General features: G+C 47.6%; 1 protein-coding gene across 1 annotated transcript; it reads right to left on the bottom strand.

Moving 5' to 3' along the window:
- Positions 1–81: 81 nt before the first annotated feature.
- On the bottom strand, positions 82–11581 carry LOC122378943 (secreted frizzled-related protein 5-like). Its single transcript, XM_043360659.1, has 4 exons — positions 10785–11581; positions 2601–2690; positions 2079–2326; positions 82–955 (listed from the first exon to the last, which is right to left on the bottom strand). The coding sequence occupies exons 1-4, from the start codon at positions 11296–11298 to the stop codon at positions 683–685; spliced, it is 1125 nt and encodes a 374-aa protein (XP_043216594.1). The 5' UTR covers positions 11299–11581; the 3' UTR covers positions 82–682.
- Positions 11582–15926: the final 4345 nt, after the last annotated feature.

Here is a 15926-nt window from a genome sequence, read left to right on the forward strand (position 1 = left end):
ACTTGTGTCTTTGAAGATGTTCAGACACTATCTACCGCACGTTTTGTATCCATCCATTATCAACTTGTAGCAAGTCACTGCAAGTTACAACGATATTTATATTTTGCAGAGTAACAATTACATGTAATACTCCATGTAACAATTACAAACCCTGCGCCTCCCCGGTCGCCGTTCCGACGGCTTTCGTTTGCACAACTGCGCCAACATACCGCGACGGGACCCACCCAGTGTTCAAAACACAACACACTTATCACACGTGTAGTCCACGACATGGCACCTATCGCGATCACGCGCTATTGCGGGTCCGCCCGCCCGGTACGGTTGACGGAGCTGCACTGTATCCGATGTACTCTACCGGGCTGCACTGTACCGTTCCCTGCCCAACTGGCGAGGGTGTTTCGGGAGTACTTTGAGCTCGGCGTATACAATATTCATCCGCCCGCTCAGTCCAGTGCCGCTCACGTCACTGAAATTGTTTTGCCTCGACGCTAGCGCAGAGCCGCGGTCGTCTCAGCGATTTCGGGTCTAGTCCTCTGTTGATCGTCACTTTTCACAGATCACATTCATAGTTCAGCAGCCACGCGCACAGTGAACGCATCAGCTCGAGTTTTCTCTGGAGCCCCTCGTGTCTCTGTGGGTTCATCTATAGCTTGCTGACTGTCGTGTCGCCTTCTCTCCCACTTCACACCGTCGTCGCTGGCGGCACGGTGGTGGTCGTCTGGTTCTTTCGGTTCTTTCCCCTTCCCCGGCGCCTGGCCCCCTGTTTGCGACCTCTCGACCCCCTCCGGCGACCTCCCTGCCGCCGGCGGGGCCGCTTGGGTCGGCGGCGACGGCCCGATTTGCTTCGGCCTCGCTTGCCGCCACCGCGGACGGCCGAGGGCAGAATCTGCTCCTGGATGGTACGGGAGTCGGAACAGTCGAAACGTCGCATCAGGCCGCGAACTGACCGGAACAGCTGCCGGGGGACAGGGGGCGAGGTCACTAAAAGGGCTGGCAGGCGAGAAGGTCATGAGCGATTCATATGTGAAGGTGTCTGGCTTTGTAGGCGCTGACGAAACACACACGGTATTGATCGATGCAAATGAGTATGCCTTTATTAAAGGGGCTTCAGTATCATATGCTAGCAAAAGTGACTTTTTTTTAGTTCGCATTAGCTGGATATTTGTGCTTGCGAGTTGTTGCAGTTTCACATATCCAATCTTACACCCAAGGTATCAGGACTATTTATAAAGCTTATTGTCTATCTAGCACTTAGTAGTCATTAGTAAGAGCGTCGGTAATCTAGATGCCTCGCTGTTTTGGAGAAATGAAGTTCATGATTGTTTTTAACATGAAGTACTGAGCACCTGTTTAATCTCTAATGCGTTCCCAGAATACTATAGCCGTAGAAGATATTTAACGCTTTATATGTGTCATCGAAGTCGCATCATATTTATTGCACTGTTGAGCATTGACCACGTTTGCTCGACTCGTTGTGACACTATCAAAGGTTCCGTGATGTTTTCTCTCATTTGGCTTAGTTTAATCATAATCCTACCCTCTACTCGGTTTTGCGATCTGAAGATTTGTTAGCCGCTTAGCGTACACAAATCACAACGTGTCAGGCGTGCGTACTGCGTCAGGAAAGCTACAACTTCTTTCTTGGTCTGATGATCGTCAGCCACCTTATGAGGCCCATTGACTACTTATGCTAACAATACATCCCGCATTTCTCCTCGTCAAGCTTTGGGACTTTCCCCATAGACCCTACATCATTCACTCGTCTCCGACCTAGTCCTTGGTAGTTCATTGTCTCCCACCTCACTCACTCACTCACTCACTCACTCACTCACTCACTCATTCACTCACTCACTCACTCACTCACTCACTCAATCAATCAATCACTTACCCCCTCACTCACTCACCCACCCACCCACTCACTCACTCACTCACTCACTCACTCACTCACTCACTCACTCACTCACTCACTCACTCACTCACTCACCCACCCACCCTCCCTCCCTCCCTCACTCACTCACTCACTCACTCTTTCACTCACTCACTACCTCACTCACTCACTCACTCACTCACTCACTCACCCGGTCTCGTTTCCAAGGCATCACCAGTGTGGGCACCAGCTGTCCGCCCTGGTTCCTCCTGGCCATCACCAGGTATTTCCCGGCGCGCTCCTTCACGGCCGGACAGCAGGACGAGTCGTGACTCCACGCGAGTCGAGGTCTTCGCAGGGCGCGCCGCTGCTCCTTGGGGGCCGACTGGGGTTTGAAGAGGCGGCCCTTGCCGAGCTGTGCGCGCTGCGGCCGCAACCGGCGGAACTTGGAGACCAAAACTGCCGCAGACAGAGAAGGGGGAGGGGTATTAGGACTATAAATTTGTCTTCGAGTTCTGAACATATAGGCTTTTTAGTATGTATAAACAATCGCGACAAGAGTATAAACAAAATAAGAATGTCGATGGATTGAACGACTCTAGTGTACTGAATTTAGTTTTGCATCTATGGAAACAGTAAGTTGTAGTCAACAAACTAATGAGTGACGATAAAATTAATCTGTCCAATTAATCTGTCGACGCTTTAGAACCTAGGTTTTTCTTCGATTGCTCACCGACGTCGGCGCGGCAGAAGTGATCCATGATGCTCTCCTTGGTCTCTGGCTGCTCACACACCTCGCATTCCGCCTTCTTCGGCTCCTCAACTGTGGGAGAAAACAAAGGAGGCATGTCAACATGGCGACTTATTCTTGCATCAACTTTACGTAGGTCCGGACTCCAGTACGAAGACGGGGCTTTGGTACGTGCTTTGACGGTACACTGGGGCATTTTCATGTCTGTCGTAACATGAAAATTATCAATCTTGCTTCGGAGATCTTTGATGGTCATGCAGGTCGCTAACCCGTTTTGTTTGGCAAACTTGCCGCGGTGCAGAAGAGACCGACCCATGACGGTAGCGATGATGGCTGTTTTACTGATATTTGGACTGCAATCGGACATTTTTCCCTGTTTTTACTGTTTCACTGAAGACTTGTTTTCCGACATGTCATCATGTCTCGTCTGGCATCGGTGCCAGAATGCGGAACGTTGGCCCTCGCGTGCTGGGCAGAGGCAACTTGAAAGCGAAACACGACGTTTTAACGAAGCTAATCCACATGCACGTCTATTCAGTGCTGAATGGCGATATTATGTGATTCGCCGTAGTTGCTCGAGAATGAAGTCGGAAAGAATATGAATGGGTCCACGTGATGAATCCGCAAGCGGTTTACGACTACATTTGACTAATGCATCCGAAGCTACGCTGACTCAGCTTCGGAGTGATAAAACTCTAGATAGCTACATTAGGTATACATATTACATACGAGCTAAAATGTGCCCCACTGGGTTTGTGATAATCTAAATCCGGAATCCAATGCCATTCAGATCAATTGGTACAAGAAGGGCTCTGGTTGACAAGATAAAAATGAAAGAAGGCGCATTTTCTACACGTTATGTTAGATGGTGTTTTGTCGGACCCTTATTCTAACGGAGCAATGTAGAATTAAATATATAGATTTAGCATATTAGTGGTGTCAATCCATGAGGCCAGTTCGCTCTATGTCGCTTTTGGCCAAACATCATCGAGACCGCAGCCAATTACAGACGATGGACTAAGAATGTGCATGATAATAGCCAAAATGCCGTTCAGATTTATTGCTTTATCAATTAGCTTACGTCCATCAATGACTCACTGCATGCCTCTGAAGGCACATTCTGCTGCTGGCGTGCATAAACGTCGCATGGCCGAGGTGAGTTGAAAGCTGCCGCAAGAGAGATGCCAGTCATAATTTGCTCTTGCAGGGTGTAAATACCAAATTGAAATTCCTCTGCGCTGACTGTGATTGCGGGGAAATCAGGAAGGTTGTGGTAAACTCGTCAGCCAGAAGAATCTTACCCATCGCCACAGGGTACCTAAGTGGTAAACTAGTGACGGTACACGGTACAGAACTTTGATACTTTTGACCTACCTTATGACTGGTTGGTACTACATAGATTCCAGATAAGTCCCTTGGATGAGCGTGCAGTGCAGCTAAAAACGATATCCGGTACCTACCCAAGAACCGAACCGGCCTGTGATAAGCTCAGCACGATCGGACAAAATTGCTGTTAAAAACGATATCGTACTCGAGAACCAAACCGTACTGTGATAAGCACGGCACGCTGGTATCCTGCTCGACTGTGGCCTTGAGATGCACCCTTCCACCGCTTCGGTCAACCGCCAGTCGAATCTCTGCAGCGACGGGGCAGAGTGCACAGAGCACACAGAAGATAGATAGAGGAGGGGAGAACGAAGGCAGGTTTGCCTCAGCTGACGTCACGCCGTCAAATGACGTCATCTGGACAGCTGACGCGGCGAGGTCGTCCGAGGGCCGGGGTCAGATAAACGGTGCTGGAAGGGAGGCCCAACTGGGGAGGATGGGAGGGAGGGGAGGCCTCGGTCCGCCGCAGCCGAGAGGCACAAGAACAGCGTGGCGCTGCGGGAGCTGGCGCCAGCACGGCCCAGACGGCTCGGAGCGAAACGTTTGGACTTTTCCAATAGTGTAGGTAGCTGACGCTGATGGGTATAGGTATGCAGCATCCACTGAATTCGCAGCATCATATGCGAGCTAAAGCTTTGATGATAATTGAAGACAGACCGTAACGTTCTTCACAAAAATATTGAAGTTCGGGTGGTGGAATACTCGTAGTGTAATCAGTGTCGAACAAGCATTTTGTACTGTTATAAACCTGCATTTGTAACTCTGCTACCAAATACTTCAAGTAACGAGTGGCTGATACTGCGCCGCAGTGTTTCGGTGCCCTGCGGGTCAGCCTACCTGGCAGACACTGAGCGCGACAACAGCGGAGTAATGGAGACTGCAACGCAACATCAGCGTGTAACAAACGGCTCACATACGGGCGAGGCATTCAGGCATTGGCTACTGGGTGGGTGAAGTTTTTGAAGGGACTGCCGTGGTTGAATGCTGCATCTTTAAGTGTTACAGTCGATGATTGCTTCCAACAAAAGCGTGCCACATAACTGCATACCTACATGATTTATCCAATAGATAATAGCCGGAGCTGCCTCGAGTTCCGAGAACTTAATAAAAGGAGACATGCCTCTCGGCTCTCGCATGTGATGTATCACGTATATTTATTCCTGGGACAATGTGTAACGGTTCTTGCAGCGGGTCGGATGGCCTATGTTTATTTACATGCATACGGTCATGGGCGTTCGTGTGGTCGCGACCACGTCACTACTGCGTCAACGCTATCGGTTCTGGTCAGCAGAGTCCGGGTTCCCGGATGGAGGGAGAGAGAGAGAGAGAGAGAGAGAGAGAGAGAGAGAGAGAGAGAGAGAGAGAGAGAGAGAGAGAGAGAGAGAGAGAGAGAGAGAGAGAGAGAGAGAGAGAGAGAGAGAGAGAGAGAGATGAGCTGATGCTTATCCAAGTAATCCAGAATGTGGGTCTCCTCTGATGCCGGGTGACACAAACACCAGAATTGTCTTATCTCTCCCAGCCCCGTTATCGTCTGTGTAGTTTCCTGTGCCGTGTTTGCGCCGAGTTTTCACTTGCCCCATACCATCCCACCCATCCAGTGGCCTGACGCCGCCCCTGGGACCCGCTCGCCGTGCACACATACGCGGGTGACGGGTGTGCCAAACACCCGCACGGCTGGGCTATCTCAGAATGTCGGGCACGCATCCGCGCTGGACGGCAGCAGCAGCGCCGCAGGGGTGCTCCTGTCAAAATAGCCGTGATGTATTTATGGCCGGTGTCAGCGCGAGCGATGGTGGCGCGCGCGGTAGCCGAGTCTCGCTTGAATCGCTGATAGCAGCGACAAACACGGCACTTCCAGCACTGACTCGCTGGATAGGCGGACATGCCCGGTGGGCTGTGCGGGCATTCATCTTGTGCTTCAAGAGAAGACATGGTGGCTACTGGCTGAGGAGGAATCGGAATTTTTAGGGATAGGCATGATTCAGCCGTCGTGTGGTTATGTTTGTAATTATTGATGCTTTTTGTTGTTATAAACACCGTGCAACGTTTAGTAACTGGTCCGTATTGGCGTTTCCACAGCCATCAATGTATATGGAAGAGGTTCGATTGCTCCCCTAGCCGTTTGCCCCTACTCGATCAAGAATTTGCGGGAAGATGGGCGTGTTAACCCGCGCCCCGTAGGGGGGGGGGGGGGCGAAAAGGCCCCCCTGTCCTTTTCCGTCGATGTCTCCTAAACGGCTGAAGATATCGCCACCAAACCTTCAGGACCTCTCCGGGCGTCAATTTTACACATTGTGTCAAAAAAAATTCAGAGGCTATGATAGGTTGGCCACAAATGACGTCAGAATGACGTCATGTTCTGCCATATTCGACCGAAAAAAGACCTTCGCGAGAAGAGCTTCGCCCTCTTTTTGCCTACAGCTTTGAAGGTACAGAAAAATAATTAAGACATAAAAGGTGTAGAACAAACAGAGCTACAAAACTGCTATCTCGGATTTTTGAAATTTTTGAGCCAAATCCCCCTCTCTCTCTCTCTCTCTCTCTCTCTCTCTCTCTCTCTCTCTCTCTCTCTCTCTCTCTCTCTCTCTCTCTCTTCCCCCTTCCACCTCTTTTTTACTTTTCCCTTTTCTCCTGCCGTCTCTCCTCTTTCATCTCAATGCCATAGCATCTTTCTCTTCCTCATGCTCTATCATCCTCTATTCGCCCTCTTTTTATCTCCAGTCTTCTTCTACGATCATAAATAAAGCTAATTTACATTCAGTCTTTCTTCTGGCCAATTTACCGCTGGTATACAATCACTGCTATTATCCCGTCTTCGTACACACTTAATTAGTGGGTACGAACGGGACGCTAATTCGCAGTTTTCTTATAGTTACCAAAAGCGAAACGCAAAGCGGCGAGGTAGTATTCGCATTTCTTAGCTCCATGGGCTATCGCGTTTGAAGTTTCTATAGCGTCGTTATATACATCTTCGTATGTATCTTCCTGCACCAACCTAACATAGATCCGCAATTTATTCAGGAATTAAACACCGAAATACACATGTCATCAGTCATCCACCAAAAGAAAATCGCCCTGAAGCTATAGCCCACTTGGGTCCATGACTGATGACCACATTCGCCTAAAGCTAGCGACCGATATCAGATCGCGCTATTCGGGAATCCCGCTTCCACCGTACAATCACAGTAAATTACGCTGTCTATTTGGGTTCAGCTGACATATTGCAGACTGGGTGTATAGCGCCGGAGGCAGTGGAGGTACAGAGCGCACCTCCCTCGCCGCAGGGGGCCGGTGGCTGACGGGGCCTCTATAACCGGTACCAGCGTGATTGGCTAAACGGCCGGACCGGCTAAGCTGCTCCGGTCATGGTATAGTGATCGGCACATCGACGGCTCCAGTCGAGACACGAACGCCGACAATAGACCACATGATTCCAAGACAAATATTATCTGCAGATGCCTACGTGACAGGAATTGATAATCCAATCAAGTGAAAAACAGCGCTGTTAATTGTGTCTTGTGTTTTTCTCTATACCAAACTATTATTTGCTCATTCTTTGGCAAATTCCTTACTACTCGCTTGTGTGCCTGTCACCCAAAGTCCAGAACAGCCAGCTGTTCATATAATCCGGCAATTTAAGTAAATGTCAGATGCTTAAAGCATGGATAATTAAAACGACACAAACATGAGATAAATGACGACGTCGTGATCGCGGGATTTGAGCTTGCGGTTTTAACTTGTTTGCCTACAATAAGCTGCATATATGGGAAGGTTCCAGTGGTGAACTGCTTGTGCTTATGTACATCAGCATAGCATGTGATATTTTAAAAAAATCGTTTGCTGTGGTATTTTATGTTAGCTGCATACTTACAGCTTTAAGATATGGCTCGGAGAGGGCGAATCTACGTTTGGTCTACAACGGTTACAAGCGGTTAAGCACTTCAGGGATGTTAAACATGCCGAAAGGATGCGGAGAATTTCAAAATGCTGAGCGATGATGCAACTAAAAGGCGTAGTTATGCGATAAGGTTCATCTGACTTCATCTTGACAAAGTGGCCGCACTGATATAAGCTAAGCACTGCTCGATTTATATCATAAGATTAGCTCAGTAGTGAAGGTAAGTAAAAGGCTTGTCGATACTATCGCATAGGTTTATCTGCAAGAGCAAGAGGTGTCTCCCTTACTAGAAGTTTCTTATTACTTTCAAATTTCAACCATATGACACCCTCCCGTTTTCCGAATTACAAATAGAGGCTAAATGCTATCGCATGAACTAAATTTCGAAATCGTAGGCATAATGTCCACCTTTTTATTCACGATGTAACTTCACAGCAGTCAGTACCTATGTCTACTACATTTGTGATTCGGAAATCATCAAATGTATTTATGTACCAGACCAGCGGCGAAACAGAGAGGAAACGAGACGTGGAACGTCGTTTCAGGAGCACACAAAAATAATGGCAGAAAAGGAGGTGGAGGAGGAGGAGTCCGAATCAGAGGTGAATGATCGGAGCATGTCAGTTAGACTCAAGGCTGATTAAATTGCATGGGAAGAGATAAAAGAGGAAAGGAGAGAAGGCAGTGAGGAAGGGACATAGAGAGGGAGAACGAGAGGGAAAGGGACAGAGGGAGAGAAGGAGAGAGAGAGAGGGAGAGAGCCAAAGGGAGGGTGAGAGAGAGAGAGAGAAGGAGAGAGAGACTGCAGAGGCGGATCCAGCTCAGAGTTTTTTTTTGGGGGGGGGGCAAACCATAACAATTTATTGATTCTTTCCATGCATCGTCCATAGGCGTAGTGTTAAAATTATGCCGTTTGGGGGGAGGCAAATGCCCATTTCCCCCCCCCCCCCCTGGATCCGCCACTGAGAGAGAGAGAGAGAGAGAGAGAGAGAGAGGGAGAGAGAGAAAGAGAGAGAGAGCCAGACAGACAGAGAGAGACAGAGAGACAGAGACAGAGAATAACAAACAGGGAAACAGTAGCGGTGATGCGGAAAGGGTCGGAAAATACAGAAAGGAGAGAAGACGGTGCGAGAGCAGGTTGTCGATCTGCCTCACGCCGCTGAGCACTAAACCGGTTCCCACGTCAGCTGCTGCAGCGCCGCTCACCGGGCTCTGTAGTGTCGAGGATCGGAGGCGATCGCTGCTGAACGATGCTCGCTGCTCAGCGCTAGCCTGTAATTGCTCGACGATCCCAACACGTCTTGGAATGGGGCTGAATGAGGGAAGAGGAGCAAAGAACGGACGTAGATTGCCCGATGTGCAATCCCGACAATTCATTTGCCCTGAAATTATGTATCACATGTCCCTTGTGCACAACAGTCGCCTGCACTTTTGGGGTTCATTGTAACTTTTCGTCTATTTCCGGTCCTTTTCGTCTGATCCTTTTCGTCTATTTCCGGAGCCCTTGTGAATACGCCTTTCGCCGGAAACTTTTTATTGGTGGTGGAGGTTTAAATGGCTAATGTCAGGCTAATGTAAGCATTAAAATACTTCCTTACGTCAATCAGAAATACAATATTTGGCCACACAGTATGAAAAAAGATGCTTTTACGTCCCGTTTGAAGTTGCCTGTGGTACAACTAGGCACGGGCAATTTGGGTTTCTTTTGTGTTTACTAAGGTAAGGAAAGGCTTTAGGTATATTCCTATTTCCTAACTCCCCGGCTAAGAATTGCAGTAGCGACTGCTTTAGCCGTTTCGCTGCAAACTGATCTTTGGTAAAAACAAACGAGCGTGCTCGCCATCCCGTGGCGAGGAAAATGCCAAAATTAACGCTATGTGTTCAACAGAGTATGGACGGTAATTGTAATTAAATATTCACTTAAATTCTTCATTCTTTCTCTGCGCTTCTTTTTCTTCCTACTCCCCCTCTCGTTTCCACCCTTTCTCTCCAGTATCTCTTCCTCCCCCCTCTCTCTCTCTCTTTCTTTCTCTCCCCCCTCTCTCTCTCTCTCGCTCTCTCGCTCTTCTTCTCTCTCCTCTCCCTTTCCGTATTCAACCGGCGTACTAAAACCAGAAGTGGTTGTGACGTCCGTTAGCACATCGTCCATATTTATCACGACGTGGCCCTGCATTATCTATCATCTCGCATGGCCACCTCGCTAGTTCAAGATGGCCAACACCGGGCAGGCCATCGTTCTTTTGCCGGCGCCCGACGTGCGTTTTCCCCACTTAGCATGCACGCGGGGCACCGTTTATCGCTACGGCACCATCTTTATAACGTCAGGGAGTCGGACATGGCCCACTCATCAGTCGTACGTCATATCGGATGTCATCTGCTTCCGGGCGGCGTGGCGTTCACCCACTGAATAAGGTCTACATGCGTATGAAATGTTTAGGAAAAGTCGAGTAAGTCGAGCTTAGCGGACACGGGGAGTGATAAAACCCGACAAAGACATATAAATGTGTTTGAGGCTGGTGAGTAAAAGTGGGTATATCAACGTGCATAATCGTCTTTTTATATACACGGGCGAATTACGTGACTGTTCGAGTAGGTATAGGATACAAAACGGGGAAACTAGACATGATCAATGTTACACAAGCTTGCTGAACATCACATATCTTATGTTTAATTATTCACAGTCTCACTTTGACCTAAATACCCAAGTGATAAGGTATAATTAAATCCCACAGCGCTCGCATTATCTCAACGCTCTATAGATACCGTCTCCAGCCCATCGCCTTCCAAATGTTACACCGTTCATTACCATCCCGCATGTGAGCAGTGGCAACAAGAACATACCGGCGCATACCGGTACCACGTTCCGACCGCGCCGGACTCACCTGTCGTGGTCTTCCTGTCTGCCTGCGGCTTGATGCACATGTCGTTATCCTCTGCGAATTTGTCGCAGCGCACAATGTCAGGCCACGGGTAGCCGTACTCTGCCATTCTCCCCGCGCAGCCCCGCTCCACGTTCTGACAGAGGCTGCGACACGGCAGGATCTCGCTCTCCAGGCAGATGGGCGCGTACAGCGAGCACAGGAACAGCTGGGTGTCCGGGTGGCAGCGCAGGTTGAGCAGCGACACCCAGGTGGCCGACTGTTGCACCACCTCCGCCATACTCTCGTGCTGCAGCAGGTTGGGCAGCCGCATCTGCGAGTAGCCGATGTCGCGGCACAGCGACATGTTCTGCGGGATGGGCACGCACACGGGCTGCACGCTCCAGTTGCGCACCGACTCCCAGGAGGCGGCCAGCTCTGGTGCTGCGGCGGCCAGCAGAGGGATCAGCACCAGCAGCACGGCTGGTGCCAGCGCCGGCGGCTGGTGCCGCGGCCGGCTGGGGCGCGGGGTCGACATGGTCACACTGCGGCGGCGGTGGTGCCTCGGCGCCGCGCTGGACGCCACTGAGGGCGCCGGCCGACGGCCTCTCCGACTCGCCAATCAAGGACGCCCCCCGGCGGCGGCGGCGGCGGCGGCGGCGGGTGGCATCCCGCCGCCGCCGCCCGGACCGGACCACCGCCGGGCGGGGGCGGGGGCGGGGGCGGACCGGGCGGCGGTGGGATCACCTGTGGGGAGGGAAGACCACCCCAGAGAGGGATAGAGGAGAGATCGAATGGAATACCGCTAACCGCAGAATCAGCTTACGGGAGGACGATTATTGAAATAAACGGCCACCCAGTGGTTGTGTGGGATAGTCGCATCCAGGGTTGTATACCAATCAAGTCGATTGAATTGATTGATTTGATTCAACGCGTATTTTGAGTTGATTGGATTGAGTCGATTGACTTTTCGAGATGACTGGTTGACTGACTCATTTGACTTTAGCGACTGGTTGACTGATTTGATTCCCGAAAATTAGAGTGACTCGTATGATTGAGTCGATTGAATGGAAAGTTTAAATAAGTTTTAGTTGACGAAAAACAATGACACCAATTGATGACATCAAAGATCACAAAACTACACTGAAAACTGCTTGTCATCACAACTGCAATATGGGGTAGATGGCCAAATAAAGAACAGGGCCTAAACATGAACAGCCAACTTTGACTTTCAACTGCAATAACTGCTCCAATCCTGTGATAGAACCTGGCGATGCACCTACCTACCTTTCTGCACTCAGCAGGAAACTTTTTTAATCCAGATGATAAAGTGCAAGGCCCTATATCAATATACTAATAAAGTGTGATTAATTAATAATTCACATCTGAAACCCCTACAAAAATAACTGAAACAAAAGCGTCGTTTTCGTCTCGCTAATTACGTTTACGTAAATTAATAGCTAATTTGCTGCATTGTTTAATTTGCAGCAGAACGTTTGTTGATCATTTTCTCCTGAGAGCCTAAGCATAACATATTTAATATATTTCATTTTCCTTAAAATATTTTACCGAATATTATTAAGTGGTTTTATTTCAAATGAAAGAATAATTAAAACGAAATTGGTGTTGTACAACCGATTTATTTTATGATGATCTACCATACTACATGATAATCAATGACGTCATCTTACCAAAAAATCAAAAGACGTAGAATAAGGATTTATAAAAGCTTAGCATACTTATCGGCAAAACGTTTTCTTTGTTTTTTCGCAGTCGCACCGTGCCGTTTTCGCGTTTTAATTTTCCTTCCTACTTCCTTTTTCCTTAAAGGGACCCTCCCACCTTCGAAAAAGTTTATGAATTGGCATGAAAGTGATGTCGCTCGGTTCAGAAAGAGCGAAAACGAATATCTACCAAATTTCACCGAAAAATATTCACCGGTTTTCAAGATATTAGACTTTTACTTTTGTTTACTTTTTTGGGATCTCCGCTGTTTCTAGCGACTTTATTTTAGAAGTGCGGCGTTTGCGGCAGATGTTGCGCGCAAATATCATATACCACCGCGTGCTACAAAACGTTTTAGTCAAACATTAAAAAATCGTTAGATATTTGCGCTGACGTCACACATTCAGAGGGGTATTCCTAAGCATTAGCCCCTCTGAATCAAAATGCTGCAATTTTGAAATTCAATATTTCCGATTTAAGGCATTTCTCGATGTTGTGAGTGCCGAAACCGGTAATTGTGAGCCAGGGACCCCATTTTGGCTATCTCAACTCAAATCTAATGTTAAGGTGGGAGGGTCCCTTTAACTTATCCTGTGGTTCCAGAGTCCCTGTCCTTTCCATTTCCTTTTAAATATATTTTTAATGCTCATCCCTATCCCCCAGTCCTAACAGTTTCAAATTGTATTGCAATAAAATGTTTTGAATTCTTCACATATAACCTATCTACCTTCGGTGGTACTGTTGGTAGCCAGTGGCAGTGACACATCTAGGCAGGTAAGTAGGTACCTACCTGCTTTCCTGCTGTCTTCATAAAGCATACCTAATGAAGTTGTCAAATTTGTAGCACATTTTCAACACTTTCATATGGTGTCAGTGTGGCATGAAACCTAGCTACAGGGTGTTTCACTAAAAGTGTCAAAAAGTAAAAGGTCCTAATGCACATAATAACAATGTTTTCTAAGGACATTTGCACATCATTTCATCCGCGATTGTTGGACATTTGAATATGTAAAAATGATATCACCGTCACTCAAACCTATTCCACATATCCGCCCCTTCTTTTGATGCACCGTTTCCGCACGTGTCCGGAGGTGCCTCACAGCCCGTTTCATCTTCAGCGTCCAGACTGTCGGCAAAGCCTTGCATTGTGCTCTTCAGCTCCCGAAGTGATGCGACTTGAGTCTTCCTCAGCTCTGCGAGAGCTACTGACTAAAACCAGAAGTAAAGCGGTGACAGATCGGGTCTTCGCGCTGGCCAGGGGCGGGCGGTGAGGCAGCTGATTATTCGGCCCGAGAACTTCTGTTCCAGCCAGTTCTTGGTGGCTACAGCCGTTACAGTGGTTGTTTTTGATAACTTGTAAGGGCTTGGCTATTTCTGATGCTGAAATAAGCTTCTTGTTATCTTAAAAGGCCCTAAAAAGACCCTGACCTTTTCAACCATTTCCGCCGAGAGGTGGGGGCGACCCGCCTTTTTTTGGACTGGAACCGGCATCAAAGGAACCCTTTTAAACCTCTCAGGGAGCGATTTGAAGCTTTTATAATCTGGATCATAGCGAGGTGAGAGAGTGAAACGTTTCCTGAAAAGTCGGCGTACGGTTTCAATGTTTCTGATAGCACCAACTGTAAGTGTAATCCACCGCTCCTGTTGCGGTGTAAATAACCTGTTCTTGTTCTGTATAAGGATAAAAAACGACTAGTAACTTTGGCCTCCTGCCCTCGCTCCGTATGAGTGTAAAATATATCTTAAATGGCTTAAGCATAAATGTCCAAAAATTTGCAACAAGGCCACGTGCGCAACCACGTGCTTTGCATATTTTATATATCTTTAATAAGCATTTACTTTTTGACACTTTTAGTGAAACACCCTGTAGGTTCATTATGTTCAGGGTTCAATTCAGAAGAGCTCCGCATAACTCACATAAGAGACAGACGGGGGCTTTACATGGGGTAGATGGCCTGATGACTTAGCTTGAATATGGCCAAAATTAAATTGACAACTTTTAGGTGAAAGATGGTGATTTGGGTTTGTTGAAGTCAACTACTGGGTTATTTTGCACCCATTAAATGAAACTTCTGCTCCAATTCTACCCATTGAACCTCAATATCATGATCCACCTGTCCATCACTAGGTATCCTTCCTTATTACATAGAAACTTTGAATGGCATGGCAATTTATAATTTTAAATGACAATATTTTTGTTTCTTTTGTAGGTAGGTAGGTAGGTAGGTAGGTACACCAGACTGCTATGGACACTTTTCCAAGTTGGTGGGGCAAAAAACCTAATGTATATCTTGGTTTGAGTCGTTTGATTGAGTTGATTGATTCCTTTCATTGTCGCGTTTGAGTCGATTGAATCAATTCCCGAAAACTGCTCTGACTTGATTGATTTGATTGGTTTCCCAAATTTGTCGTGATTGAATTGATTGCTATTGATTGAGTCGTATACAACCCTGGTCGCATCTAAACAAAGGTGTGTTATGTGATTGTTCGATACTGGACTGTCGACAGAAACGAGTTACCGACTCCTTTATTCACTCCCATTATCTATTAAAATCGCTGTGTAAAAATAACAGAGGTCAGATCACAGGTGACCAATTTTAGTAATCACCATCTAATCATTCCTTCGTTTCCTACTTCAAAACTCGCAGCTTCCGTTACTCGTTCTTCCATTGACCGTTCAAGCCGAAAAATATATTTGAAAAATATATAGCACCACATAATAGCCGTTTTAACGACGGCCATCTGGTACACATTTGGTGCACATCTGGTACAGATTAGGTGCGAATTTGGTCAACTTAGGTCCAGTGTGTCTCTTAGCAGCTATCAACTACGGTTGCACTAATTGCTTATATGCGGCCATGCTTTGTCATATTATCAGGGAGCATCGTCGATTAAAACACTGAAATAAATTCATAAAATGAAGATGTTTGCTGTATAAGAGATTAGGTGCAGATTTGGTCAAATTCGGTGCATTCGCCGGATAGCCCGTCGTGAAAACGGCTAATATTCTTCATAACATCAAAAAATAACATTCCATGCCGAATAAATAAACGTGTGTATTGTCACATTTCTGAACTACGTCGCTCCCGTGGGAGACGAGAATCGAGGGGAGCTCTCGGTGATAGGACTCGGCGATGCTGATAAGGGACGCTTTTCATCACAAGACTCCGAAACGGTAACACCTTATGGCTCGGAAGTTTCGGAACTGATCTGAAACGTTAACATGAGGGAAGGCGTTCCGTCTCTTTTCGATGGATCATGAGAATGAGATGGCATGTATTGTGGTGACGGCCGCGTCTAGGATAACGGTGATGAACAATTAAATAAATCGTTTATAAATTTAATAAATTGTTCGCTGATCGCTGTCAGTGCTGAATCATCCCAACTTCAACGCTCTGTCGCCTGGCGGCAGACGATCAACCGAACATACCTGACCGTATT

The sequence above is a fragment of the Amphibalanus amphitrite genome, unplaced genomic scaffold, assembly GCF_019059575.1.
Source record: "Amphibalanus amphitrite isolate SeventyFive unplaced genomic scaffold, NRLGWU_Aamphi_draft 000068F_arrow, whole genome shotgun sequence".
Classification (NCBI taxonomy): Eukaryota; Metazoa; Arthropoda; class Thecostraca; order Balanomorpha; family Balanidae; genus Amphibalanus; species Amphibalanus amphitrite.